The sequence below is a fragment of the Olea europaea genome, chromosome 4, assembly GCF_002742605.1.
Source record: "Olea europaea var. sylvestris chromosome 4, O_europaea_v1, whole genome shotgun sequence".
In the NCBI taxonomy this organism is placed as follows: domain Eukaryota; kingdom Viridiplantae; phylum Streptophyta; class Magnoliopsida; order Lamiales; family Oleaceae; genus Olea; species Olea europaea.
Genome location: NC_036240.1, coordinates 14202944 through 14230604, shown reverse-complemented (window position 1 = coordinate 14230604; position 27661 = coordinate 14202944). Strand labels below are relative to the sequence as shown.

General features: G+C 32.7%; 2 protein-coding genes across 3 annotated transcripts; both read left to right on the top strand.

Annotated features, from left to right (window-relative positions):
• The first annotated feature begins 115 nt into the window (after positions 1-115).
• Positions 116-1003, top strand: LOC111393070 (zinc finger BED domain-containing protein RICESLEEPER 2-like). The gene is made up of 2 exons (XM_023018471.1): positions 116-178; positions 398-1003. Exons 1-2 carry the CDS (start codon positions 116-118, stop codon positions 1001-1003), a joined length of 669 nt encoding a protein of 222 aa, XP_022874239.1.
• A 3594-nt stretch (positions 1004-4597) lies between these two features.
• Positions 4598-14739, top strand: LOC111393713 (acylamino-acid-releasing enzyme). Of its 2 annotated transcripts, none has more exons than XM_023019385.1 (18): positions 4598-4777; positions 6775-6944; positions 7088-7391; positions 7531-7752; positions 7952-8164; positions 8304-8375; positions 8645-8783; positions 9043-9194; positions 9603-9685; positions 9798-9919; positions 10000-10078; positions 11157-11334; positions 12378-12438; positions 12546-12668; positions 12814-13011; positions 13739-13807; positions 14138-14214; positions 14392-14739. In XM_023019385.1, exons 1-18 carry the CDS (start codon positions 4635-4637, stop codon positions 14453-14455), a joined length of 2469 nt encoding a protein of 822 aa, XP_022875153.1. In that variant the 5' UTR covers positions 4598-4634; the 3' UTR covers positions 14456-14739. The 2 variants fall into 2 exon arrangements, with proteins under 2 accessions (XP_022875153.1, XP_022875152.1); XM_023019384.1 differs by having other exon boundaries at positions 4599-4777; positions 6769-6944.
• The last annotated feature ends 12922 nt before the right edge of the window (positions 14740-27661 follow it).

Genomic DNA, 27661 nt, shown 5'->3' with positions numbered 1-27661 from the left:
TGGGACTTCTAACACGTAGAAGCATTTAAAAACTTGTTATGCATATAAGAACACTAGGGTTGATGAAAACCAAACACTACTCACTTGAGAAAACAATGATGGTGGTATTATGACTATGGTGTTTAATAAAGAAATGTGTAGAAAAGCATTGATTAAGATGATTATTATTGATGCATTGGTTTTCCTTTGTGGAATTTGTGGGTTTTAAGGAATTTGTTCATCAACTTTGCCCTATATTTGAGGTTCCTTCTCGAAGAATGCATCTCCACCATGAAACAAAGGAATCATTGAGGATTAAATTTATTAATGATAGGCAAAAGATTTCTTTAACCACAAATAGTTGGATATCAATTTAAAACATCAATTATATGGTAGTCATAGCACATTTTATTGATAGAATTGGAAACTGCATAAGAGGATATTGATTTTTTCTGTTGTTCCAAATCACAAAGGGGAGACAATTGAGAAGTTTATTGAAAACAGTTTGCTTGATTGGGGAATAAAGCGTGTGGGTTCCATTACTATAGACAATGCAAACACAAATGATGCGGCGATCATTTATGTGAAAAATAAGTTGAAAAATTGGAAACCTGATGATGCTATGATTTTAGGTAGCTCTTATCTGCATGTACGTTGTTCAGCACACACAGTCAATTTGATTGTTAAAGAAGGGTCGAAAGAGTTTAATCCATCTATAGAAAGTATTCGCAATGCGGTCAAATATTTTCAATTGTCTCCTTCCCGGTTGATGAAATTAAGTGTTGTATTGAAAGGGAAAAGATTGCATGCAAAAAAACTTGCTGTTTTAGATGTTCCTACTAGATGGAATTCAACATTCTTAATGTTGGATAGTGTATTGAATTTTGAAAAAGCTTTTGATAGAATTGAGGAAGGGGATGGATTTTATTGTAAGTATTTTGATGAGAATGAAGGTAGGAAAGAAAAAGAGGGCCCACCTATAAGTTATGATTGGGAGAAAGCTAGAAATTTGCCAAGTTTCTAAGAATATTTTATAATGTCACATTAAAATTTAGTGCTTCATTGAGTGTTACTTCCAATATTTACTTCCAAGAAGTTTGTAAAATTGAGCAAATTTTGAAAAAAAAAAATGGGTGATAAGCAAGATTATTTGCTAAGTAGCATAACAAACAGCATGAAGATTAAGTTTGACAAGTATTGGGGTAACGTTGATAAAATGAACAAGATTTTGATTATAGCAGTATAAGTTGGAGTTTGTTGTACATTGTATTGGTATCTTGTATGACCCTGTTAAGGTTGAAGCCACAAAAAATGAGGTCATGAAATTATTATATGCTTTGTATAACCAATACAAGGGATGTCATCGTTTAAACAATGGAGCTAGTGGAAGTGGTAAAAATGAATATAATGATGGAGTCACTTTGTTGGAGGGTTTAGATGACGATGATGATTGGGATGATTGTAATTTTGATTTTGGGTACAAGAAAATGAAAACTAGCAAAATGAATTTTTCTGAAAAATATGAGGTACAACGATATCTAATAGAACCTACTGAAGATATTACTAATGAAAAATTTAACATTTTAAATTGGTGGAAGATCAACAATTCAGGATTTGAATTTTTATTTTAGGTTACACGGGATGTTCTTGCCATTCATGTATCTACAGTTACTTCTGAGTCAGCATTTAGCACTGGAGAACGCATTCTTGATCCATTTAGGAGTTCTTTAACTCCTAAAATAGTTGAGGCCTTGATTTGTATATGAAACTGACTAATGGAAGAATCTAGACTTTTGAGAGTTTCCCAATATAGAGTTTGCGTTAAAGAGACAGAGTTCTATAAGAGTATTGAGACAGGTAATAAAATATATGTTTTTTTTCTTATTAAATCTTATTAGTTGAACAATTTTTAGTTATTTATGTTTGTTAATTGTACTTTTTCAATTTTTTCTGTAGAGTTTCTTCGTATGGCAAGTCAAGCAATTAATGATTAAATCAAATAGCTGTTAAATATTAGTAATACTTAAAAATATTTTATCTCTATGACTTCTAATTAAAAAAAAAATTATGTAGACTTGAAGGCTGGAGCAAATAAATTATTGATATGAATCACTAATATTTTACCATCAGTATCTACATTTTGATATTTGTATATGTCGATAAATTAATTTTATTGGACAACTTGTTATTTATATGTTTTTGAATTGGACTTCATTAATTTGTAAAAGTTATAATTGAATATGTTATTGGTTGTATTTATGTAGTGTTGTAAATGTTAAAAAAAATGTAATTATGGTATGGAACCGAACAGAACCGAATCAAACTGAACCGATCAGAACGAAACAGAATCCGAATGGTTTCATAATTATATTTGGACCCGACGGTTCCACTTACTCAATACCCAAAATTTTTGATTCGGTTTGGTTCGGTTCTCTCTTTAGAACTAAACCATGCCCAGCTCTACTCTTAATTGTAATATATTTTCTTACCTTTTAGGACTCTTATAGAGTTTGAAACGTGACTTATAAATACAATGGTTGTCTGTCAGTTTTGTTTAAACATTATTAATATGTCTGTAATTTCTCTCCATATTGTCAATTTATAATAAACACCGTTCCTCTACTATTAACCATTTTTGTTCTTCTTTACTTTAAATTTTGTTTTCGTGGTGTGATCTTATTTATTTTAATATTGTCATTAAATCTCATTCTTTACAATTAAATTTGGGATCAACAAATGGTATCGGAGCTTCCACGCCCAACACCTGTTTTGTTAGCCCCATACTTTCTCGTAAGCCAACACCCACAACTCAAATCTTATCAAATAATTGGTCAAATTGATAACATTTTTCTCGACTTCTCAAAAAATTTCAGTCCACATTTAGTAACAAACTACAACTCCATCCTCCTTCATTAAGGTGGTCGACTCATTCGGATCAGGCATTCGACTAGAATATATAGTAGAACTACCATACGTAAATAATGTTCTAAACAAAACAAACCCATTAACATTTTTACAGCTAAGATTATTACTCCACTAAGGAATGAAGAATACTTGATTTTGGTTGATTTTCGATAAAATTGTGGTACCACTTGTTATATATTTATGATATAAATATCAAATGTGAAGAAATAATCAAATTAGATAAAGTGCCAAAGTGGTAGGAAATGCAGCCTTTGTATGGGACGTCAGGGGTTCGGGTCACTTCCCACGCAAATATTAAAATGTCTTGATTGGAGCTTTGGACTTCTTTGACTAAAATAAATTTTTTTTTATTTTTATTATTTAATGGCTACTAGCTAGTATTTTCTGATCGTTTGTTTTTGTAACAATCCATTAACAGTCGTTAAAATACCCACTACTCAGTCATTAAAATTCTGCATTACTCTCTGATCATGGTGGAGACTATTACTTTCATCTTACCTATATAAACTCCTATCTCGTTTTGGGAAAAACACACATAAAAAAGAAAATAGAAAAATTATCTTGCATCAATCCTCCTTTTCATATTCTGAATTTCTTATACTCGGATTTTTACATATATTCTGGAGTATAATTGAGAGTTCTGGAAAAATCTTTCGTAATTGCTGCACAAGTGGTTTACGATCATTGTATCCTGGGAGTGATTGTTCACGGAGGTCACAGCAATTATCAACGGGCAATTTCACTTTAGGACATTGTGCTGTCACGAGATTCAATCGGACGATAAGTTTTATATTTCTGCATTTTATTGTTCTGAACATTATTGCAACTAATTATTTTTTCAACACGACTTTGAGTCATACGTAGCTTAAATTTTACGGCTCAATGCATTATAGTGTATGAGAATTCAGGAATTTGAACAAAAAAATAAAAATAAAAATGAAACATTCACATGAACGATAATACTAATCCAAATAGTGGACAAAGCCGGGCTTGAGAATTTGCGGTCTTTAGACCAATTTCAAACATGAGGTCCTATATATATATATATGTAAAAATACATGTAAAATAAAAAAATAGTAGTTTTTTTGGGGCCCTCACCAAATTAGGATCTTAGACGATCGCCTACCCCGCTTATAATCAAGGTCGGCACTGACGGTGGGTGAAATGAGAAAATGGAAAATAAAGAATGAAAACGAATCACAGTAGCCAATAAGAGTCTAACTCTTAGAATGATGGACTCAATTCATTTGGAACTCTTTCTAAGAGGGTTGGTGAAGATGACAGCTAGGGTGAAGATAGTGGATTTGGTTGGTTGATGGGAGTTGTGGTTGCGGGAGGCAGATTTGGTAAAGAAGATAAATAGTGTATTTAATATATATATATATTTTTAAAGGAAATAGCGTATTATAAAAAAAAAATGTTAAGTAGCCAGTTTACCCTTCTAAAATTGGTCAAAATAAGTCAATTTTATTATTTCTAATGACAAATGTTTGTGACCGTCGATATCAAATGAAATATCAGGATAAAAGTTGCAACTCAATGAAAATTTTGGAACCCAAATGTCATTTTCTCTAAAAGAATAATCCATCCATAATTTCTAGTGACAAATGACCATTATTTTATTCTTTTTCATACGAAGAATGAAGTACTAATTGTCCTAGAAGTCAGTAAATTAAGGGCACGGTATCCTACACCAATAGGAAAGTTTCCTCGTGAGAATATCCTCACAAATGACGACACTCAAAGTAGTCCACTTAACCACTACAACCACATCACAGTTCCACTCTTGCTTCAACACATCTTTCTCTTTACTCTCTATTCTCCCCAAGAATAAATTCCCTCCCTGTCCTAGGCCCTTCTCTATCTCCTTCAGGTATCTCTCCCCCACCCGCCCCCAACCTTCCCCAGTCCACTCGCTATATGTAATTATATGTATTTGTGTATTTATGATGTATCGTATTATAATTTGTAAATTGGGTTGATTTGTATTTTGTGATTTTGATTTGATTAGTTAATAACCCATTCGAATTAGCAAATTTCTATGCATTATTTATGTGGGTTTTTTTCCCTTCCCTTTTTTGTTTTTTGTAGGAGAGTTGACTTTTAATTAGCTTTATAGTATAAACTTGGAGTGAAGTTGGATTATTTTGAAACGATGCTGTAAGAAAATATAAATTCTGAATATTGTTTGCACACGGGCTCGTTTTATTTTAGTAATATTGAGTTGAATTTCAAATCACTTCATTGCTATTTGGAAGGAAATTGATGAGATAGACAAACTAAATTCAGGATCTTGATATACACGTATAGCAGTTAGTACCAGAAGCATAATATTTTCATCTACTTTTGATCATTAGAGCAGTGCTAAAGTTATAATTAGGAAACATATAGTGTTTCAATTATTTTCTGCCTTCTGAATTTGACTGTACTTAATGTTTGCTTGCTTCAGAATTTGGCGATGAGTGGAGATTCCATAATATTCCAAGTTTTTTAGATGGAAAGTAATTTCTCATGGATGTGCTGTTATTTATACATTTGTTGAATATGGATTCGATTTTTCATTGTGTTTACTTTCATAATTTCAAATTAACGAAGATGGGGAAATGACAACACAGGTAAAAGGAAATATTTATTATTATTATTTATTTAATTGTCAATGAAAGCAATAGAGAGATAAATACCAGTGAGAGGAGTGGCCTCGCAAATTTTCAATGCACTAGCTATTTTCGAGAAATGGTGTATTGAAACATTTCTTTCTAATATGGAAATGATTTATATTGATCTAGAGTGCTAGAATGGTGTGAAAACCAATACAAGCAACAAAAGTTTAAAAAACTAATTGTTGCAGGTACTATAAGTTGCATCAATTGAGAATGTCTTGAGTTAAAAATTTGGCTCTTGATGAATGGCTGTTTAGAGACTTTTAGATACTTTCTCCTACAAAGAAGCTTATAACACCAACCCCATTCGTAATTCCATTAATTACTCGTCGATCAAAAAAATGAGTTAATTGGGCTAATCCTCTTACCGCCCCAGTTAAGGATGTTGTATAAAAAGCATCTATATAAGCACGATTATATGACCAATTATATAGACCATTTAGAATTTTGTCCCAAAGATTTCTCTTAGGACCTGTTTTAACAAATAAATTGATTAAGTCGAAATTTTTGAAAGAGGAATAAATAGGTTTATATAAAAAGGACACTATAAATATTCCGAAATAAGCTATCAAATAAAAAAAATGGATCATTCATTTGCTTTGGGAAGAGCCAATCAAAGAATTTCATTATATCCCTCCTAAGCGTTCTATTTCATCTAATATTTCGTAGGGATAAAAAAGGGGATAGAATAAAAAATATACTTCTTTACTTTTTTCTTTTTTTTTTTTTTATTATTCAAAATTTTATTATTAATAAGAAAACGAATTCTTTTTTAAAAACTTAAATTTAAATGTAAATTAACAACTAAATAAAATATATACCAGGATGTCTCTTAGTAATGTCTGCTCACATTATTTGTAATTGAGCAATTCATATCATCTATGGAAAAGATGAATTGTATCTGTTTTTCTTTTCATTTTTCTTTTCCCAAGTCAAATTTTACTTAAAACAGTAAAGTTAACTTTTGGAAACTTATTTCTGTCGATCAAAATATCATAGAATTTTTGAGAAGCGGTACTCGGCAAATTGGTAAGGGACTTTCTTTTCATCTATGTCCATCCAGCTCTGATTCTCTATGGTTTATTTGATATAAGAAAATGAGAGAGATGTGCATAATTTGAATATGATGGTTATTTTATTTTTATTACCTGCTTCCTAATTTCTAAGTCTGCAATAATTAATTTGCATTTCTTTATCGTTGAAGTGGAAGGTTTTCAGTTTCCTCAGCAATGGACAGTGCTGGAACCAACCCTATAAAAGAAACGCCAGCAGGTTTTGATGCAGCTGCAGAAGAAGAATATGAATCTCTGTCTAAATTGCTCAAAGAGTTCTCCGACATTCCGGCCATTGATAAGGCATGGACTTTTGCATCTCAAAATGGTATGTCTCCTTAAGTTTGTCAGCAAATTTCCCTTCTAATCAATAACTCTTAGTTCCATCATTTTATGTTTTTTGCTCAATTTTCTTGCTAAGCCAATATCTGAGACTTTGTTGTTGGTTTGTGTATCTTACTGCATAACAAGGTTCTCAGGCCATGTTTTCAATTAGCCAAGCAAATCTTTTGGCCAATAAGAGGAGGAAATCAATACTTACCAGTCATATTCTAAAAGAAAGCAGCAATTCTATAAGCTTTCATTGGGCTCCATTTCCAATTGAGGTTACGGGCGTTTCTGCGATGGTACCCTCCCCGTCGGGTTCAAAACTTCTTATTGTTCGAAATTCTGAAAATGACTCCCCAACCCATTTTGAAATCTGGGGTCCTTCTGAAGTGAAAAAGGATATTCCAGTTCCCCGCTCTAAGCATGGATCAGTATATTCAGATGGATGGTAAACTTACTCTATCTGTGCACTACCATATATATGTACACCTTTACTTACGATATGGCATATAGGAGTACTATCAGGAGTTACTTGTAGTTCTGCTTTCTTTGGCATCATTGCAATTTTAAATGTTTCTTGGTGGAAGGTTTGAGGGAATTTCATGGAACTCTGATGAAACTCTCATAGCTTATGTTGCTGAGGAGCCGGATCAACCCAAGCCCACATTTACTGATCTAGGATACAAAAAAGGGGGTTCTACAGATAAGGATTGTGGTAGTTGGAAAGGTCAAGGTGATTGGGAAGAGGACTGGGGAGAAACCTATGCTGGGAAAAGGCAGCCTGCACTTTTTGTTATCAATGTAGACAGGTATGAATTATCTACATATTTGCCATGAAAGCATAACAAGTTACGCTCTTCATACATGCTGGATTCATTGTACTAGATGAGATTGTGCGATACAATAAACAAAGTTTGGCTTCTTTTTCTTTCTTAATTCATGTACTTTCCATTGTACTTTGCCAAACATGTCATTCAGGTATTAACTCATAAAATGAACTTTCTGCAGTGGAGAAGTATGTGCCGTTGAAGGTGTAGGAAGGTCATTGAGTGTTGGCCAAGTTGTATGGGCTCCATCAATTGAAAACCAGCATCAACATCTGGTTTTTGTTGGGTGGCCTTCTGATGCTAGAAAGTTAGGCATCAAATATTGCTACAATAGGCCTTGTGCTTTATATGCAGTCAAAGCTCCTTCTTTTGAATCAGAAGCCATTCAAACCAGGTTGAATACTAGCCATAGCTAAAATTGTTTGTTTGATTCGCTACATCATTTCATGCTAGATACTTTTGGAGATTTCTCTTTCAATGTGATTCAGTTGCCTTATTATGCTTTTGACATAATATTGTTCCGTCTTCACAAGGAATGCAATCGAAGATATGCCCATAGTTAATCTGACTCGAAGCATAAGCAGCGCATTCTGTCCACGGTTCAGGTATGATTACCTAATGTGTTCACAAAAGAAAGAGATGTTATTGAGATTCTGATGCGTATTGGTTTTTCGTGCAGTTTAAATCTTGTGCATTTTCCTAAAGTTCTGATGTAATTTAATAGCCAAATCTTGTGTAGCCTTAGATCATTTGACGAATTCTATTATTCATGCTAAGCGATCACTGTTATTGATATTCTCCATTCATGTTAAGTGATCACTGTTATTGATTTCCCCCTAACGGGATTGATTATTGTTGTTTAATCTATTTTCAGCCCAGATGGGAAATTCCTCATCTTTTTGTCTGCAAAAGGCTCTGTTGACTCTGGGGCACACTCGGCAACAGATTCTCTTCATAGAATTGATTGGCCCACTTCTGGAAAGCTAGGTCCGTCATTTGAAGTTGTCGATGTGGTATGGTTTTCCTCCATTGATCTTCAAATGCAAATGATGACTTCAAAAATGACCTAAACATGTAGTCATCATGGATAAATTTGAATTTTCCCTCTTTGGATATTGTGCTTTACTATTTTCGAGTAACTGGATACATTTTCGTTTGGTTTCTCCCTTATCTTTTGTAATAGGAACAACCAATATAAAAACATTGGGCATGTATTATGTTGAATCTATTTCTGCGACATTTATTGTATCCCGTCCTATTTGTCATCTGTAGGTTCCTGTCGTGATGTGTCCTGAGGATGGGGCATTTCCCGGACTTTATTGTTCAAATATTCTTAGTAGACCATGGCTTTCCGATGGACACACAGTGGTTTTATCGTCTATCTGGGGGAGTTCTCTAAGATTAGTCTCTGTGGATGTATTAAGGTAACTTGTTGCTGTGTAGATCAATCTCAAATCTATTAAGTTCTGGGTTTAAGAACTGTTGGTCACTCAATAGCAAATTTCATGCTAGTCACTGAACCTTATTTTGTTCTAAAATGATCACTAAAGTTCAATTTTTGCTTCAGTTAAGTCACTCTGTAAAAAATTTGTTATTGTTTCGAACAGAATGTCCTACGTGGAAAATGGAATTTGATGCAGAATCTACATGGAGATCTTCCATGTTATGTTATTCATTCCTTTAGAAATACTGATAGATTCTAACTGAGTGACTTAACTGGGAAAAAAAATTAAAAGACCTTCAAAATAAGTTGAATGACTAACAGTGGATTTTACTTATTAATCCTTGTCAACCTTTCTTCTTGTATGACACTGGTGTTTTCTAACTTTCAGTGGAAATGTATCAGTAATCAGCCCTAACAGCTCAAACTTTTCTTGGAATGTCCTTGCTCTTGATGGGGACAATATTATTGCTGGTAAGCACAAATTCTGGTATTTTCAAGAAGATGTGTACGAGTATTTTGAAAGTGTTATCAGATTTTACTTTCTACACATGAAATAATCTTTAAATTACATTTCTATTTGAAGTGTGTAGCAGCCCAGTTGATTTACCTCAAATCAAGTATGGTTATCCCATTGGGAAGACAGCCGTAGATGCCAAATGGGATTGGTTAGATGTTTCAAGCCCTACAACAAAATGCCCTGAAAAGGTATCTTGGATTTTAATTCTGTATTATAAGAACTTTTTATTTTGTGAAAGCCTTTGAGATTGTTCCATGATTTTGAACAGTCTATGTCGTTGTTGGCATCACGAGAATTTAATATAATGAAGATTCCTGTTAAGGATGCCTCCGAGAACCTCACGAAAGGTACTTGAAATTTATGGTTTATTTAGGCTTTTTTCGATGGAAAGAGAAGATTTCTTAAGATATTATGATTTAGATAATATGTTTTTAGTGAATGAGTTCTAGAGGACCTGATATTGTAGTTTAGAAGGAAGGTTATTGCCAAACTGAAATTATACTAGATAGCGGGAAGTAATATATGGAAGTTACTTTCTTAGTTCAAATGTCGCATGTGCCCTCTGGAAATTCCAGCTTACATGGATGTCAACAATATAAACTGACAATATGTAGGCACCTATTTCTAGACCGGGAGTAGAAACAGATACTTTCTTCCATATGAGATCTTGATTTGCTGTGGTGTAGTGCCAGTATATTTAATTTTGGACGCCAGATTGGAATTACCGCAGTAAATAATATGTAAAATATATGAGATTATAGTTATGTAAGAATAAAATACTAATGAGAAACTGCTTTAAATGACATCAATAATATGTGAAAATCTTTAGAAATGGATTAATGCATTTAGAGAAATGAAGATACATCCGAAGAGATGTAACAAATAACAAGATAACCTGTTAACCTTATTCTCACTAATATAACCCCCATTTGGCCCCCATTATTTGAAATTTTAATGGTTGGAATAGTATTTTTTTGAAAAATGTGTGGTTAAAAAAGAAGAAAAAGTTTTGGGATTGCATGTAATATTATTTTATTGAAGCATGTGTGGTTGATAAGAAGAGAAAGAAATATGAATTATAATTTTAATGGGGGCCAAAAAGGAGCATAATATTCATGCATAAACTAAATAAAAAAATCAGAACTGAAATATTAATTTAAAAATCTACCAACGATATGTTAGTCTGTCGAATTTGTATAAAATGGTATAAGAGTAGACTTAAAAGTATGGTCTTTGTCATATCGGAGTCTCAGACTGCCCAGTTTCATCCAGTTTGAGTTTTGTCCCATTGCAGTAATAAACATTAGGTTAGGGTCTCTGATATATTGCATGGACTTTTGTTCTTTATGGAATTGTCAGTAAGCAGCTTCACGGAATCTTTTCTTACATTGCTCTGCGTTAGTTTATATTTTTGACTTGTTTTAGGTGCAAGCAAACCTTTTGAAGCTATATATGTATCCTCCAAGTCTAAGAAGGGTGACGCACTTGATCCGTTAATTGTAATTCTTCACGGTGGCCCTCACGCTGTCTCAGTTACAAGCTTCTCAAAGCCTTTAGCTTTCCTAAGCTCACTTGGTTACAGCTTGCTAATTGTAAATTATAGGTGAGCAATGGCAGTATCCGCTTTCCTTTCTTTCTGCCCAAATTATACTGAAAGTCAGAGTGAGTACCATTTAAAATATAATCGGCCGATAATAATTTTCAATGCTTGTAGCCTACCAAGATATAGTTTCTAGCTTTGAAGTTAAATTCCTCATGTAAAAGTTAGTCGATAAGCACATGAAAGTCCAGAGGTATTCCTTTAAAAGAATTATGCTTGAATACATGTTCTTTTATCTACTGGTGCAGAACTCGATCTTTGTTTAACAAATGTTAATATGAAAAGGTGTAATCAATTTCCACGTTTTCGACGCTTGACTCGATATTATTGAATTACCTCATATGACTGCACATATATGAACTTTTTAAGCCTTCAACATGTTTCATGGGATAGCAATACTAATTAGTTTCTTGCATGAAAAGTATCTATTTTCAAAAGACAATGGGGCGTCTGAGATTTTTACATATTGGTAATCGATGGAAAATGTCCTATTTTTTTACTTTCTTTTAGTAGTCCTTAGCTCCTCTTTTATGTCAATATGAGCATGTTTGGCTGAGCTTAAAAAGTTATAATTTTATTTCTAACTAAATAAGTAAAATAATAAATGATCTGCTTGCCCTGAACTGACCTGAACCAACAGGGAAATCCTAGTTCATTAAAATTACTTTTTTTAATGATCAATATTGAAAATAAGTAAGTCATTTTGACAACAAGAGTTGCTTTCAAATAAGCAACTTCTTTACTTAAAAGTACGAAAAAAGTAATTTTTCAAACATGTTTGGAAACAAAAAGTTACTTGTACTTATATTAAAGCTAAGACAGATTCTCCAAGCACTTTCAGTGTAAATTCTATTCACTCTTTTCTCATGCTTTTTTATCACTTTCACTTTTCGTCCTAGACATTTGAAAAACCAGGATGACATGTCTCTCTACAGCCCAATACACCTCTAGTGTGCAAATAAGTCGAGCTAAAAGTTAATATCAACTTCTTAATCATTAATAGTACTTGACTAAAGTATCATCCTCTGTGACCAACTTTGTTGCAGAGGTTCATTGGGATTTGGCGAGGAAGCATTGCAGTCTCTTCCTGGGAAAGTTGGGTCTCAGGTGCTTCTTGTTTTTCTTCACATAATTAAAATTGTTCCTCGACTAAAATAATTTTGTGTACGACTGCCTTCTCGACTCTAATTTTTTCTGGCTTTATGTCAATGCAGGATGTCAGTGATGTGCTCACTGCTGTAGACCATGTTATTAATATGGGACTTGCTGATTCGTCTAAAATAGCTGTGCTTGGTGGTTCACATGGTGGATTTTTGACAACACACTTGATTGGTCAGGTCGAGTTCTGTTACAAATTTGGTCATTTGCATTAGTATTAGGCCACTTGTCATACCATATGCTGGGCCAAACGGACAAGTTTATCGTCATACAGTATGACTAAATGACTTATTTCTGAAATGAATTGTATGCCCGTCTCTTCAGGCACCAGACAAGTTTGCTGCAGCAGCTGCGAGGAACCCTGTCTGCAACTTGGCTTTGATGATTGGCACAACTGACATTCCTGATTGGTGTTACTTTGAGGCATATGGAAGCGAGGGAAAATCTAGGTTTACAGAATCCCCTTCAGTCGAACACCTGGCTCAGTTTCACAGCAAGTCTCCAATCTCTCACATCTCTAAGGTGAGGTTTTCGTAATCTGATCTAGACGATTCTTGTACATCAGAGAAATAGATAAAAAGATCAAGGTTTAATTTCATCTGTCATTGATTTGACATGCCCTCACTCACTGCTTGGTTGATATAGTTTCGAGGATCCTGATAGTTGTTTATAAGAGCATGACTATGAATTTGTAGTTTTACACAGCTATTAAAATCGGACCAGACCGGTCGGTTCGACCCCGGAATCAGTGAACCGAACAATTATCTGGTCCAGTTGGCAATATTTGGTCCGCTTACAAATGAACCGGTCAATAACCGCTCAGACCGGTTCGTTACATCCCTAAAACGGATGCTTCAGTGGGAACCAGCACCGGTTTTCAAATTGGTCCAGACTTCAGAACAAAATTGTTATATCAATTTTGCATTGGGAGATATTCTAACCCACAATTCCTCGTATGAAACATTAGAACCATGACCACTGTGGTACCTGTAGAAAATTTGCAATTATTGTGAGCGAAATATATGTATTTGTTGTTAGCAGAGTGACATAAAATAAAATATATATTCTCTTTTTGTTTTAAAAAATTTAAAGTACAATCTAGCAATGATCCATTGGTTAAACCACTACCTTGATGATTTTTTCGGGTCAATGATCTGGTCGGGTCTGATGACTATGGTTTAACATGTATAGTTTTGGATCTACTGGAGATTATATTTTATGCTGAACTTGTGTTCTGTTAATTTCGCAGGTCAAAACTCCTACACTCTTCCTCTTAGGTTCTCAGGACCTGCGCGTACCAGTTTCTAATGGATTGCAAGTAAGATTTCTTATCTTCAGCGTTAATTTTGGAACAAATCATGGACATATACCCCCATGCGGCTGTATATCCTGAAATCTCTTGCATAATTACAGATCCGGGGTTGTGATGTGTGTATATTGTGTATGTTTTTATTCATGTACAGAAATTGTGAAACTATAATATTTTTTCTATGAGTAGAAGGAACTACGTTATAAGAACATTCAACTGCACCTTTAAACATGTAAAGAGTGATCTATTCTCGAACCCTGATTGCTAAGGGTTGTTCTCATATGATGCTATCTGTTTGTATAATATCGGGAGCTAACTTCTTGTTTTTTGTGCACGGAGTATGCACGTGCTTTAAAGGAGAAAGGAGTAGAGATGAAGTTGATCGTATTTCCCAATGATGTGCATAGCATTGATCGGTAAGTTTCCATCTTCATCTTAGAGGTGTCAGTCAGACCAGGTTGGCCCGGTCTGCCATCTCCATTAGGCCTGTGGCTAAGTGGGCGAGCCATGGTTCCTAGCTAGTTCGACTCAGCTCACCACACAAAGCACTGCTATTATACTTAGTTTCACATTTTATTTTTTTTCCGTTGCAGACCCCAATCAGACTTTGAGAGCTTCCTCAATATTGGAGTATGGTTCAAAAAGTATTGCAGATGACATGTAGAGGCAGAATATTTTTGCTAAGTGTTTCTTGTTGCGAAGAGGAAAATTTGGTATTGTAAAGAATAAATTGGTTCGCAACTTTTTGTATTTTTATGAGTAACATTAGTCTTTCGATCTATTGATGGTCGAGTCAAGTTCGTAATTGACATATTTGTAACTCCTTTTTTTTTTTTTTTCACATGTGCATTGTCCTTGATAAGTGCATTTTGTGCACTTATTTATGCCACATTACTAAACTTTATGTCGTCAAATTATTAGTTTATATTTAATTTGGGTTATTTTTCGTTGTTTCAGTGCTTAACTCGTTTTGAAGCATTTGGAAGGATAAATTGGCCATTGGATGAATAATTGGAGATAATATTCCACACTTTGAAAAGTTGAAGGACGTGAATTTCATTAAAGGGATATGAATGCACAAATAAATTTTTATCAAGGGCTAACTTATCTTACTTGGATGGTTGGTGGCATATTTTAAAAAAGCCATTAATCAAATTGGGCCTTTGCAATTGGACCGGGAATGGGCTGGATTCTTTGGTGTGTATATGTTTACACAGTTATGTAAACATGAAGGGATTTTTTGAGAAGGAGGCGGCGGCCAATTATTCTTTACAACACCATAGAGAAAAATGGCAGCTTCGGGGGAAATGAAAAAAAGAGAGCTGCTTGGGAATTTTCGGCACAAACAAGGGAGAAGAAAGAAGCAGCCAATTAATCTTTAGACACACGCACAGAGAAGACAAGAAATTGGGCTGCCGGCTAGTGAAATTTATTACATATACACACAGTAATTGAAGCAGGACTGTTGAAAAAGAAAAAAAAAAAAAAAAAAGAACAACTGGTGGCAAGAGGTAAGAAGAAAAGGCAGAAAATTGAGGTTGATTTTGGAGTAAAAAATTGCAGCTCTTTGAGAGAATAAAAAGAGTTGCTGGATGGAGTGATATACATTTATACACACATGAATGCAGAATTGAACAGAGACACAAATACACAAAAGCAGCCATTTTTGGAGTAAAAAGCTGCTAACTTGGGAAAATATATATATCTACACGCCACACGTACAAAAACCGAGGAAGAGATACAAAGGCATTAGGCAATTTTGGCATAAAGTGGACGGAATACTGTAGCTTTAATTGTGAAATTTATCACATTCCGTCAAGTTTTGGTGATGTCCTTCTTTTGCTTGTTTAATTCCGACTCTATGTTTGGCTAAATTTTTTTATTGCTCGGATGTAATGAACCTTTGTTATGAAGTTGTTAGTTTGAATAATTAAATTGACGATAAATTGTTCAATTGTTTGGATATTTATTATTGTTTCATTTGTTTTTTAATTAACTGACCATTAATTGAATTGTCTATGAGTATTATTATCATCGAGAGAGATAATAAGATCATTAGCACATAGTAATAAATATTGTGATGTTCGATAGAGGATAGAGATAGACATGTATGCTTCACATGGTTTCTATGGATGTTTTAGCTTGTTTAATACTTTCTTTTACGTTTGTATTTTTCATAAAGATATAGGAAAATCCCGTGTAGGTTTATATTTAAAGGCTATCGAGAGAAGCTTTTAAATAAAATAGGAATATTAACCAACAAACATGATTTCAAATTATCAATTTAACTTGTTTAACTAAAAATTGAGTAGCAAGGGGAATTCGATATCTTAGCAATACATCTCTCAAATTTGATAAGGTTTTTACATTGGTTTCAAGTTAATTAATAGATTTAATAGTTTTAGTTAGAACTCAACTTTACTATTCGATTAAGGGAATTATTAGCTTTAACTCGATCAAATACACAGTTCTCGTGAATTCGACACTTTACACACCACTTTATTACTTGTTTATGATCTCGTTCACTTGCGGGTAATCAAACGATTAGTCCTAATAAAAAATTTCATGAAAAGGGCAAAAACAACAATAAATAGATAAAGAAGAAGACAAGAAATAGAAAGGAAAGACGAACTTGTTAAAATGTCGAAATAAAAAATTATTGGTGTTGGGAGACGTGGTTTATATAATAATTAGAAGAAAATTTAGGTGGTTATGCAATTTTATTCATGTCCAATAGCAAATAAGGAAAATAAAATTAAAGTGTGGTGGAAAAACATTTCGTGGTGGCAATATTTTTACTAATCTAAAAGAATATATTTTGAAAAGTCATTAAATTTGATTCCAACTAAAATTATAATGCTGTTATCTTTTCTTTCTTTTTTTTAATATTAAAACTAATAGAGCTTCCATTTCTTTTATGGGTAATTATATTACAAATTTTAATTACTACACCATAATTTTTAATATTTTTCTAATATTTTTAAATAAGCTTAAGTAAAATTATATAATTCGAGTTTAAATATATAATTGGCCTAAAATAATTTATTGTTCCACCATGAATTCGTTTTTTTTTTTTTTTATTTCTTATTCCAGTGGTTTTATGAAATTAATTGGCATAAATTAAGTATCATCATCTCTCCTGTGCCACCAAAGCTTTCGATGCACAGGCACCACCTGTAATTTAATTACTGACAATAACACTTTAATTAAGATTTTCAACTATCATGTTATTCACAATCTCTATAATGTGGAAATAATATACACAAAGTTTATTTACATACCAGGATCCAAGTGATGAAAACTGTGAAAAATAATAATAATAATAATAATAATAATAATTCTCTCAAATTCGTCCTCCTTTCCGTGAGTTTACAATAACTGGAATTATGGGAATGCAGCCAAGAAAATATGAAGTAGAGAGGATAGTTTTTCCTTATATTAATCTCCAGAAAACCACTCCCCATAAATGTGGTTGATAGGAAAATAACTTTCCCTGAAAAATCTCACTAAAATAGATTTGCTTATCCTTTTTAAAGCTAATAACTACCTTAATGTTTAAAATTCAAATATTCATGGTCGGTTAATCACAATCCATAATGAGAAGAATGTGCCAATAATGTCTTTGTCGTAAAGACGATTCTTGTCATCAATAATTCATATCCATAATTACGTAAAACATGGAAAAACAAGAAAATATCATGAACACGGTAGACGAGATCTCTATTAATGTCTTAGAACAAAATATAAAGATTGAGATCCATAAATAAAACACATGGATTATAACCAATACCTATACGATCAACATGCTAGTTAAATGTCTTTGATGGTAATCCTTTAGTTAAAGGATCTGTGATCATCAGCCCAGTCTTTATGTGTTCTCTAGACACTCTTTGTTTTAGAACTTCTCCTTAACTGCCAAATATTTGAGGTCTATGTACTTAACGTCATTAGTATATTTGTCGTTCTTGGAGAAAATGAATACTACAGAATTATCACAATACACTCTTAGCTGCCTGGTAATATTGTCGAGAATTTCAAGTCCTGAGATAAATTTTCACAGCCATAAAGCATGAATTGTGGCCTCAAAGCACGCCACAAATTTAATTTCCATTGTAGATGCTGCTACGACAGTTTGTTTGGCGTTTCTTCGTGATATTGCTCCTCCAGCTAATATGAACAAGTAACCAGACGTTGATTTTTGACCGTCAACATGACTAGCAAGATTTGAGTCGGAGTAACCAGTCGTCTCCAATTGATCAGATCTTCGATATATTAGCATGTACTGCTTTGTTCCCTTCAAATACCTCAACACCTTCTTTGCACATTTTGAATGCTCAATTTCAGGATTACTTTGGTATCTCCCTAGCATACCAACTGCAAAGTTAATATCCGATCTCGTGCAAGTCTGTGCATACATCAAGTTTCCAACAACAAATGCATAAGGAATATTTTCAATACTTTTCTTCTCCAATGCGTTTTATGGAAAATCCTTTTCACTTGTCCATTCCATAAATAGGAATAGGAACACGAGCAGTAGCATAATTAGCCATATTAAATATTTCAAGAACTTTATCGATATATCCTTTTTAAAAAATTGCAGCTCTTTGAGAGAATAAAAAGAGTTGCTGGATGGAGTGATATACATTTATACACACATGAATGCAGAATTGAGCAGAGACACAAATACACAAAAGCAGCCATTTTTGGAGTAAACAAAAGCTGCTAACTTGGGAAAATATATATAACTACACGCCACACATACAAAAACCGAGGAAGAGATACAAAGGCATTAGGCAATTTTGGCAGAAAGCGGGCGGAATACTGTAGTTTTAATTGTGAAATTTATCACGTTCCGTCAAGTTTTGGTGATGTCCTTCTTCTTTTGCTTGTTTAATTCCAACTCTATGTTTGGCTAAGTTTTTTTATTGCTCGGATGTAATGAACCTTTGTTATGAAGTTGTTAGTTTGAATAATTAAATTGACGATAAATTGTTCAATTGTTTGGATATTTATTATTGTTTCATTTGTTTTTTAATTAACTGGCCATTAATTTAATTGTCTATGAGTATTATTATCATCGAGAGAGATAATAAGATCATTAGCACATAGTAATTATGATGTTTGATAGAGTATAGAGATAGACATTTATGCTTCACATGGTTTTTATGGATGTTTTAGCTAGTTTAATGCTTTCTTTTACGTTTGTATTTTTCATAAAGATATAGGAAAATCATGTGTAGGTTTATATTTAAAGGCTATCGAGAGAAGCTTTTAAATAAAATAGGAATATTAACCAACAAACATGATTTCAAATTATCAATTTAACTTGTTTAACTAAAAATTGAGTAGCAAGTGGAATTCGATATCTTAGCAATACATCTCTCAAATTTGATAAGTTTTTACGTTGTTTTCAAGTTAATTAATAGATTTAATAGTTTTAGTTACAACTCAACTTTACTATTCGATTAAGGGAATTATTAGCTTTAACTCGACCAAACACATAGTTCTCGTGAATTCGACACTTTACACACCACTTTATTACTTGTTTATGATCTCGTTCACTTGCGGGTAATCAAACGATTAGTCATAATAAAAAATTTCATGAAAAGGGCAAAAACAACAATAAATAGATAGAGAAGAAGACAAGAAATAGAAAGGAAAGACGAATTTGTTAAAATGTCGAAATAAAAAATTATTGGTGTTGGGAGACGTGGTTTATATAATAATTAGAAGAAAATTTAGGTGGTTATGCAATTTTATTCATGTCCAATAGCAAATAAGGAAAATAAAATTAAAGTGTGGTGGAAAAACATTTCGTGGTGGCAATATTTTTACTAATCTAAAAGAATATATTTTGAAAAGTCATTAAATTTAATTCCAACTAAAATTATAATGCTGTTATCTTTTCTTTCTTTTTTTTAATATTAAAACTAATAGAGCTTCCATTTCTTTTTATGGGTAATTATATTACAAATTTTAATTACTACACCATAATTTTTAATATTTTTCTAATATTTTTAAATAAGCTTAAGTAAAATTATATAATTCGAGTTTAAATATATAATTGGCCTAAAATAATTTATTGTTCCACCATGAATTCGTTTTTTTTTTTTTTTTATTTCTTATTCCAGTGGTTTTATGAAATTAATTGGCATAAATTAAGTATCATCATCTCTCCTGTGCCACCAAAGCTTTCGATGCACAGGCACCACCTGTAATTTAATTACTGACAATAACACTTTAATTAAGATTTTCAACTATCATGTTATTCACAATCTCTATAATGTGGAAATAATATACACAAAGTTTATTTACATACCAGGATCCAAGTGATGAAAACTGTGAAAAATAATAATAATAATAATAATAATAATAATTCTCTCAAATTCGTCCTCCTTTCCGTGAGTTTACAATAACTGGAATTATGGGAATGCAGCCAAGAAAATATAAAGTAGAGAGGATAGTTTTTCCTTATATTAATCTCCAGAAAACCACTCCCCATAAATGTGGTTGATAGGAAAATAACTTTCCCTGAAAAATCTCACTAAAATAGATTTGCTTATCCTTTTTAAAGCTAATAACTACCTTAATGTTTAAAATTCAAATATTCATGGTCGGTTAATCACAATCCATAATGAGAAGAATGTGCCAATAATGTCTTTGTCGTAAAGACGATTCTTGTCATCAATAATTCATATCCATAATTACGTAAAACATGGAAAAACAAGAAAATATCATGAACACGGTAGACGAGATCTCTATTAATGTCTTAGAACAAAATATAAAGATTGAGATCCATAAACAAAACTCATGGATTATAACCAAGACCCATACGATCAACATGCTCTTTAAATGTCTTTGATGGTAATCCTTTAGCTAAAGGATGTGCAATCATCAGCTCATTCTTAATATGTTCTATAGACACTCTTTGTTTTTGAACTTCCTCAACGGCCAAATATTTGAGCTCTATGTGCTTAGCGCCATTAGTATATTTATCATTCTTGGAGAAAATAACTGCTGTAGAATTATCACAATACACTCTCAGATGCCTGGCAATACTGTCGACAATTCCAAGTCCTGAGATAAAATTTCGCAGGCATAATGCATGAACTATGGCATCAAAGTATGCCACAAATTCAACTTCCATGGTAGATGCTACTATAACAATCTGTTTAGCGCTCCTCCAGCTAATAGGAACAAGTAATCAAACGTTGATTTTCGACTGTCAACACAACAAGCAATATCTGAGCCGAAACAACCAATCACCTCCAATTGATCAGATCTTTGATACATTAGCATATACTGCCTTGTTCCTTTCAAGTACCTCAACACCTTCTTCGCAACTTTCCAATGAGGAAAAGTAGCATAATTAGCCATATTAAATATTTCTAGAACTTTATCGATATATCCTTTCTGAGACAATCCTTATACTCCATGTGACCCACGGAATATCTCAATTCCTATCACGTAGGTTGCCACACCCATATCTTTCATTCCAAAGTTCATAGAAAGAAATTTCTTGGTTTCATGTAGTAAAGCAAGATCACTACTAGCAAGCAATATATCATCAACATATAGATCAGGAAAATAAACTTGCTTCCACTAACCTTCAAACATATACACTGATCAATAGTGTTTTCCTTAAATCCAAAGGATGTGATGGTATCATTAAACTTAATATACCATTGTCTAGACGCTAGTTTAAGTCCATATATTGACTTCTTTAATTTGCATACTATATGTTCCTTTCCTTTAGTCAAGAAACCTTTAGGTTGATCCTTATAGACCTCTTTTTAATAGAATTCCCATTTAAAAAAGTAGTTTTCACGTCCATCTGATATAACTCCAAATCAAAATGAGCTGTCAAAGCCATTATATTCTAAGAAATCCTTCTTCGATACAGGAGAAAACGTCTCTTTGTAATAAACACCTTATTTCTTGAGTAAAACCTTTTGCAACAAGTCTAACCTTATGTCGTTCAATATTGTCATTACAATCGCATTTAGTCTTAAAGACGCACTTACACCCAACTGACTTAAAACCTTCAGGCAAATCAACATCCCAAACTTCATTCCGTTCTATTGATTTCAACTCATTATTCATAACATTGATCCACTTTTTAGAATCATCACTTTCAATGGCTCGTGAAAATGAAATCGGATCTTTACACTTCCCTAAATCATTATCAGATTCTTGCAGATTTACCAAATAATTATCTGAAATAGTTGATCTCCTTTCTCTTTGAGATCTTCTTAATACTATTTCTTGTGGTTGCTCTACAATCGATTCATTCGTGACAATCTAATTATGGAGGGACTGATTACTAGATTATTGTTCAGTATTGTTAGACTATTCTACAACAAGAGAAACAACAATTCCCTTTGAGGTTATGAGTATCGGGGCAGGCACTCAAACTTCTTGGATGATCACATCATGTAATGTGTCACTTCCACTAATTTGAACATTCTCAAGAAATTTGGCATTTCTGATTTCTACAATCTTTGTACTATAGCTGGGAAAGTAAAACTTATACCCTTTGGACTTCTTTGGGTAACCAATAAAGTATCTACTTACAGTTCTAGAATCCAATTTCTTTTCATGTAAATTGTAGATCTTAGCCTTCGCTGGACAAGCCCAAATATATAAGTGTCGTAAGCTCGGTTTCCTTCATGTCCACAATTCAAAAAGGGTCTTTTGTTGACCTAATGGTTGACTTAGCATTTTGATTATCACAAACAATTTACATTTACTTCTAACAAATTGAATTTGAGTATTGATAGTGATTATTGCAAAATTAACAAGGAATCAAGATACAACAATTGAGATCGAGAATTATGCACGTGGACGAACATTTGGAGGTTGACAGTCAAGATTGATGGACATGGAAATGGAATTCGAATCTTCGCATCAAAAATTGCATTGGAATAAGAGATTGAAGATTTTAGCTACAAATGTGTTTTTGAACTCAAATGTAAAGATAAAACACTTTAATATTTCGCATTGACTATAGCTCAAGAATGTTTTATGCACAAAAACATTTTTTCTCAACTTACTTGCACAAATATTATTTTAAAAGATAAGTATTTCATTTTTTTACTATTGATAATTTATGAAAATACTTATCTATACAAAATTAATAAGAATATCCTTCAAGAACTTAAATTGACAAAAAGTATCACAAAGAAAATATGTTTGGAGGGCAAATTTGTCCATTCAAATGATCGGATGACCTATTTACAAATTTTTGACTGTTTGATGGTTATAAATACCCTACTCTCTACTACATTTGAGACAACAATTTTTGAGTATTTAAGTGAGGCATTTATTGATCTTTTCTACCTTAGTTTTCAATCTTCAAAAGATCAAATTATTTAATTCTTGAAAAACTTTTTGTGTGAGCTATATTATTTGCAATTTATTAAAGCGTTGTACATTCTTCTCTCTTGATTCTTAATTGAGTTCATATCATTTATTAAGAGTCAAGCTTTCACTTGTAACTTTTTACTTTCTTGTTTTTTATTGTGGGTTATGTTGAGGTCCCGAAAAGTTCAATATTATAAAAGGATCAGTGGTCATTTGGTTGTAAGTCATCGAAAGCGTTGTAAGGGATGGATTGCACCATAAGTCAATCAAACATAGTGAAAAAAGGTCTTGCTCATGACGGAGCTTAGTAACAGGGGATGTAGATTGTTGATTGGATCGAACATCCATAACATATGGTTTGAGCATTCTTTTTCCCTACTCTTGTTATTTTCGTGTTATCTTACTTGCTTATTATCTTATATGTTAATTAGTTAAATTTTTATTTATTTTTGAAAAAGTTTTAGATAACCAATTCAACCCCCTCTTGGTTAACCGTTCTTAGACTGACACTTTATCCACAACGAAATGGGTACTAAGGAATTACTCAACATACTCCTAACCATTTCCTTAGGAGTACGATTTCACCGTTCAGCTACACCATTCTGTTGAGGCGTACAAGGTATTGTGTATTGTGCACAAATGCCATGCTCTTCTAAGAATTTAGCAAAAGGTCCTGGACATTGTCTCATTCCATCATACCTTCCGTACTACTCACCACCTCTATCAAATCGAGTGATTTCAACCTTTTTATCTAATTATCTCTCGACTTGAGACTCTTCATGCAACAACAAAAAAATATATATAACATGAAAAATCATCGATGAAAGTGATAAAATACTTTTCTCTACCAAGTGATGGTGAATCAAAAAGGTCCACAAATATCAATATGGACAATCTTCAAAAGTTCTTCACTTCTTGTAGCTCATTTTTTATGTTTGGTTTGCTTTCATTTAATATAATCAACACACACATCAAAATCAAGATCTAAAAAAATCCATCTTTTACCAATCTCTTTATCCTTTCCTAGATATATGCCCCAATCGTTTATGCTATGATGTAAGAATTTTCATTAGCTCATCTACATTTAATTCAAACATTATGATGCAGGGTTTGGGCAAAAGTTTTATTAAAATTAATTCCATATAACCCTTCACATAAATGCCAGAACTAACAAATGTGCCATTTATAAACAAACTATTATTAAAATTAAATGAATATCCATCAAAATAAAGTTTTGACAAGCTGAAAAGAGAAGGTACATAAAGAGTACCAAATAGGTCCAAATAATGGCCTGATTCTAAAAGCAAATGACAATTTCGAACTTCAACAACTGGTACTTCCATTCCATTTCCCAAGATTACAAAATGTTCATTTTCCTTTATATTTTGGATTGAAAGGTATCATTACATCGAGTTTGAAATATTAATGGTAAAACCAGAGTCAATCCACCATGTATTAGAAAGAACTTGAGTCGTATTTGATTCGAAACATACATAGGTTAGAGGCCCACCTTTCTTTTCAAACCAAGCTCTACGTTTAGGACAATATTTCTTTAAATGTCCAGATTCATGATAGAAATAGTTCTTGTAATTAGTTGTAAACTAATTCCCTAACTCTAGGATAGTTTATCTCTGTAATTAGTTGTAATCCCCTAATTCTAGGATAGTTTCCTATTTTTGTGTTTTGGGTAACTCAGGGCAATGCCCAATTTTGTGTATATATATATATTCATTCTCAATCAATGGAAAAGTCAAGCCATTGTTTCTCAATATTCCCCTCTCTATTTCAACAGCTTGCTTATTATCTTATTTGTTAATTGGTTAAATTTCCATTTATTTTTGAATTTTTTTTGGATAACCAATTCAACCCCTTCTTGGCTAACCATTCTTGGGCTTTCACTTTTGAACTATCTTACCAGGAACCCGATTAAGTAAATAAACAATGGTCTTAAGGGCTTTTATCCACAACAAAATGGGTACTAAGGAGTTACTCAACATACTTCTAACCATTTCCTTAGGAGTTCAATTTCACCGTTCAGTTATACCATTCTGCTGAGGCGTACAAGGTATTGTGTATTGCACAAAAATGCCATGCTCTTCTAGGAATTTAGCAAAAGGTCCTGGACATTGTCTTACTCCATCATACCTTCTGTAATACTCACCACCTCTGTCAGATCGAGTGATTTTCACCTTTCTATCTAATTATCTCTTGACTTCAACAATATATGTCTTCAAAGCATTTATTGCTTGAGACTTTTCATGCAGCAAAAAGACATAACTGTAATATGAAAAATCATCAATGAAAGTGATAAAATACTTTTCTCCACCAAGTGATGGTGAATCAAAAGTTCCACAAATATCAGTATGGACAATCTCCAAAAGTTCTTCACTTCTTGTAGCTCCTTTTTTATGTTTGGTTTGCTTTCTTTTAATGCAATCAACACACACAACAAAATCAAGATCTAAAAGAATCTCATCTTTTACTAATCTCTTTGTCCGTTCCTAGATATATTCCCCAGTCGTTTAGAAGGGTTTGAGCAAAAGTTTTATTAAGATTAAATCTATATAACCCTTGGTATAAACGCCAGAACTAACAAATATGCCATTTATAAAAAAACTATTATTAAAATTAAATGAATATCCATCAAAATCAAGTTTTGACAAGCTAGAAAGAGAATGTACATAAAGAGTATCAAATAGGTCCAAATAATGGGCCGATTCTAAAAAAAAAAATGAAAATTTCCAACATCAACAATTGGTACTTCCATTCCATGTCCCAAGATTACAAAATGTTCATTTTCCTTTATATTTTGGATTGAAAGGTATCCCTACATCGATTTTGAAATATGAATAGTAGAACTAGAGTCAATCTACCATGTATTAGAATGAACATGAGTCGTATTTTATTCGAAACATACATATGTTAGAAGCCCACCTTTCTTTTCAAACCAAGCTCTACTTTTAGGACAATATTTCTTTAAATGTCCAGAGTCATGATAGAAATAGCATTTCAATCCATTCTATTCCTTCTTGTGAACCCCATTGGCATTAGAGATTCCGGCAATCTTTAATGGATCTTTCTTGAAGCTCTTCTTCGATTCTTTCCGTTACTTCTAGCTTTATAACTCATAACATTTACGAAATGCTAGCCTTGTTGCTTACGCCTTACCTCTTCTTGAACAAGCATACTGACCAATTCATTCACATTCTACTTTTCCTTAATAGTGTTATAGTGAATATGAAAGTCCCCATATTGAGCAAGGAAGGATTTTAGAATAAATTGAACAATAAAACTTTCATCAACATTCATTCCCAAAATTTTGAGTCTAGTAGCTAGATTAGTCATTTCAAAAACATGTTCATGCATCCCATGGCTACCATTAAATTTCATGGTAGTAAGTCCAGCAACTAATCTCCCTCCAAGGGACTTATCTACTGAACAAAAGCAATCTTCTACAGCCTTGAGATATTCCTTTACATTATCATTTTGAGGAAGCGTTGACTTAATATTATTCACCATACACATTTGCATAAACATAATGCCTAGCCTATTCGATCTTTCCTATAACTTAAACAAAGCTTGCTCTTCTGCACTGCTTGTATCTACAATAGAAGCTAGTTTGTCAATTCGCAAGGCTAAGTCAAAATCCAGAACGCCGAGATGAAACTGGATTTGTTCGTCAGAGAAATTTGATCTATTAAAAATTGGAATAGATGAAGCTGGCGATTGAAAAAAATAACAGGTATTGACACTTTAATACATTTAATCATAACATTAATGCTTTGAGAGAAATACTTCCATTAGTAAATAGCGTTCAATCTTTGGATTAACTAAAGCAATATACTAGCATTTAAACTTTAATGGTAGTTTCCACTCACCTAGGCATAATTGATAACCTTTCAAAGTTTAGTTGGTTTGTCACCTTTGGGTATACATTCCAATTTCACTTTCAATTTATCATTAATCCTATTCAACTTTAATCTAATGATTATTTGAAAGTTGATGCATCTTTGGATCAAACCATAATAATCAAATAACCATTCAGTAATTCTATTTTGCAAAGTTAAAATTTGATTTGATATTTATAACATTTCCAGCAAGATCATTTTGGTGACAGCCAGCAAATCATAATATAAATATCTGTTGATAAAATAACCAAGCAAAATAAAATTAGTTTAAGCAAAAGTGTACATAAATACAAACATGAACACAAACATAAAAATATAATGGTTCAATGGGTAAGCAAATCATACTAGCCAATAGTCATTTAGGTTTAAAGCCCAACACGTCATTTAATAAACCTTTCGGAGCCCATTTAACCAAAATTTAACCTATCCAAGCTCATAAAGAAAATTTTACCATGCATAAGTTGAGTAGAATATTAAAGTCAAACAAAGAAACCTGGCCATTTTCTAAGTGCTAAACCTTTTTAATCAAGTGGTTCTCAGAATTAACATTCCCCTTTTGCAGTATTCATTTTATACTAATTCTCTGCCATAA

What these genes read in the sequence shown, in the direction of transcription:
- LOC111393070 (XM_023018471.1), top strand. Translation starts at nt 116, where the DNA reads ATGGTGTTTAATAAAGAAATGTGTAGAAAAGCATTGATTAAGATGATT. An exon ending in TGATTATTATTGATGCATTG is followed by an intron (nt 179 to 397) that starts GTTTTCCTTTGT and finishes TTTTATTGATAG; the next exon opens with AATTGGAAACTGCATAAGAG.
- LOC111393713 (XM_023019384.1), top strand. Translation starts at nt 4,635, where the DNA reads ATGACGACACTCAAAGTAGTCCACTTAACCACTACAACCACATCACAG. An exon ending in CCCTTCTCTATCTCCTTCAG is followed by an intron (nt 4,778 to 6,768) that starts GTATCTCTCCCC and finishes TTATCGTTGAAG; the next exon opens with TGGAAGGTTTTCAGTTTCCT. An exon ending in CAACACACTTGATTGGTCAG is followed by an intron (nt 12,669 to 12,813) that starts GTCGAGTTCTGT and finishes CCGTCTCTTCAG; the next exon opens with GCACCAGACAAGTTTGCTGC.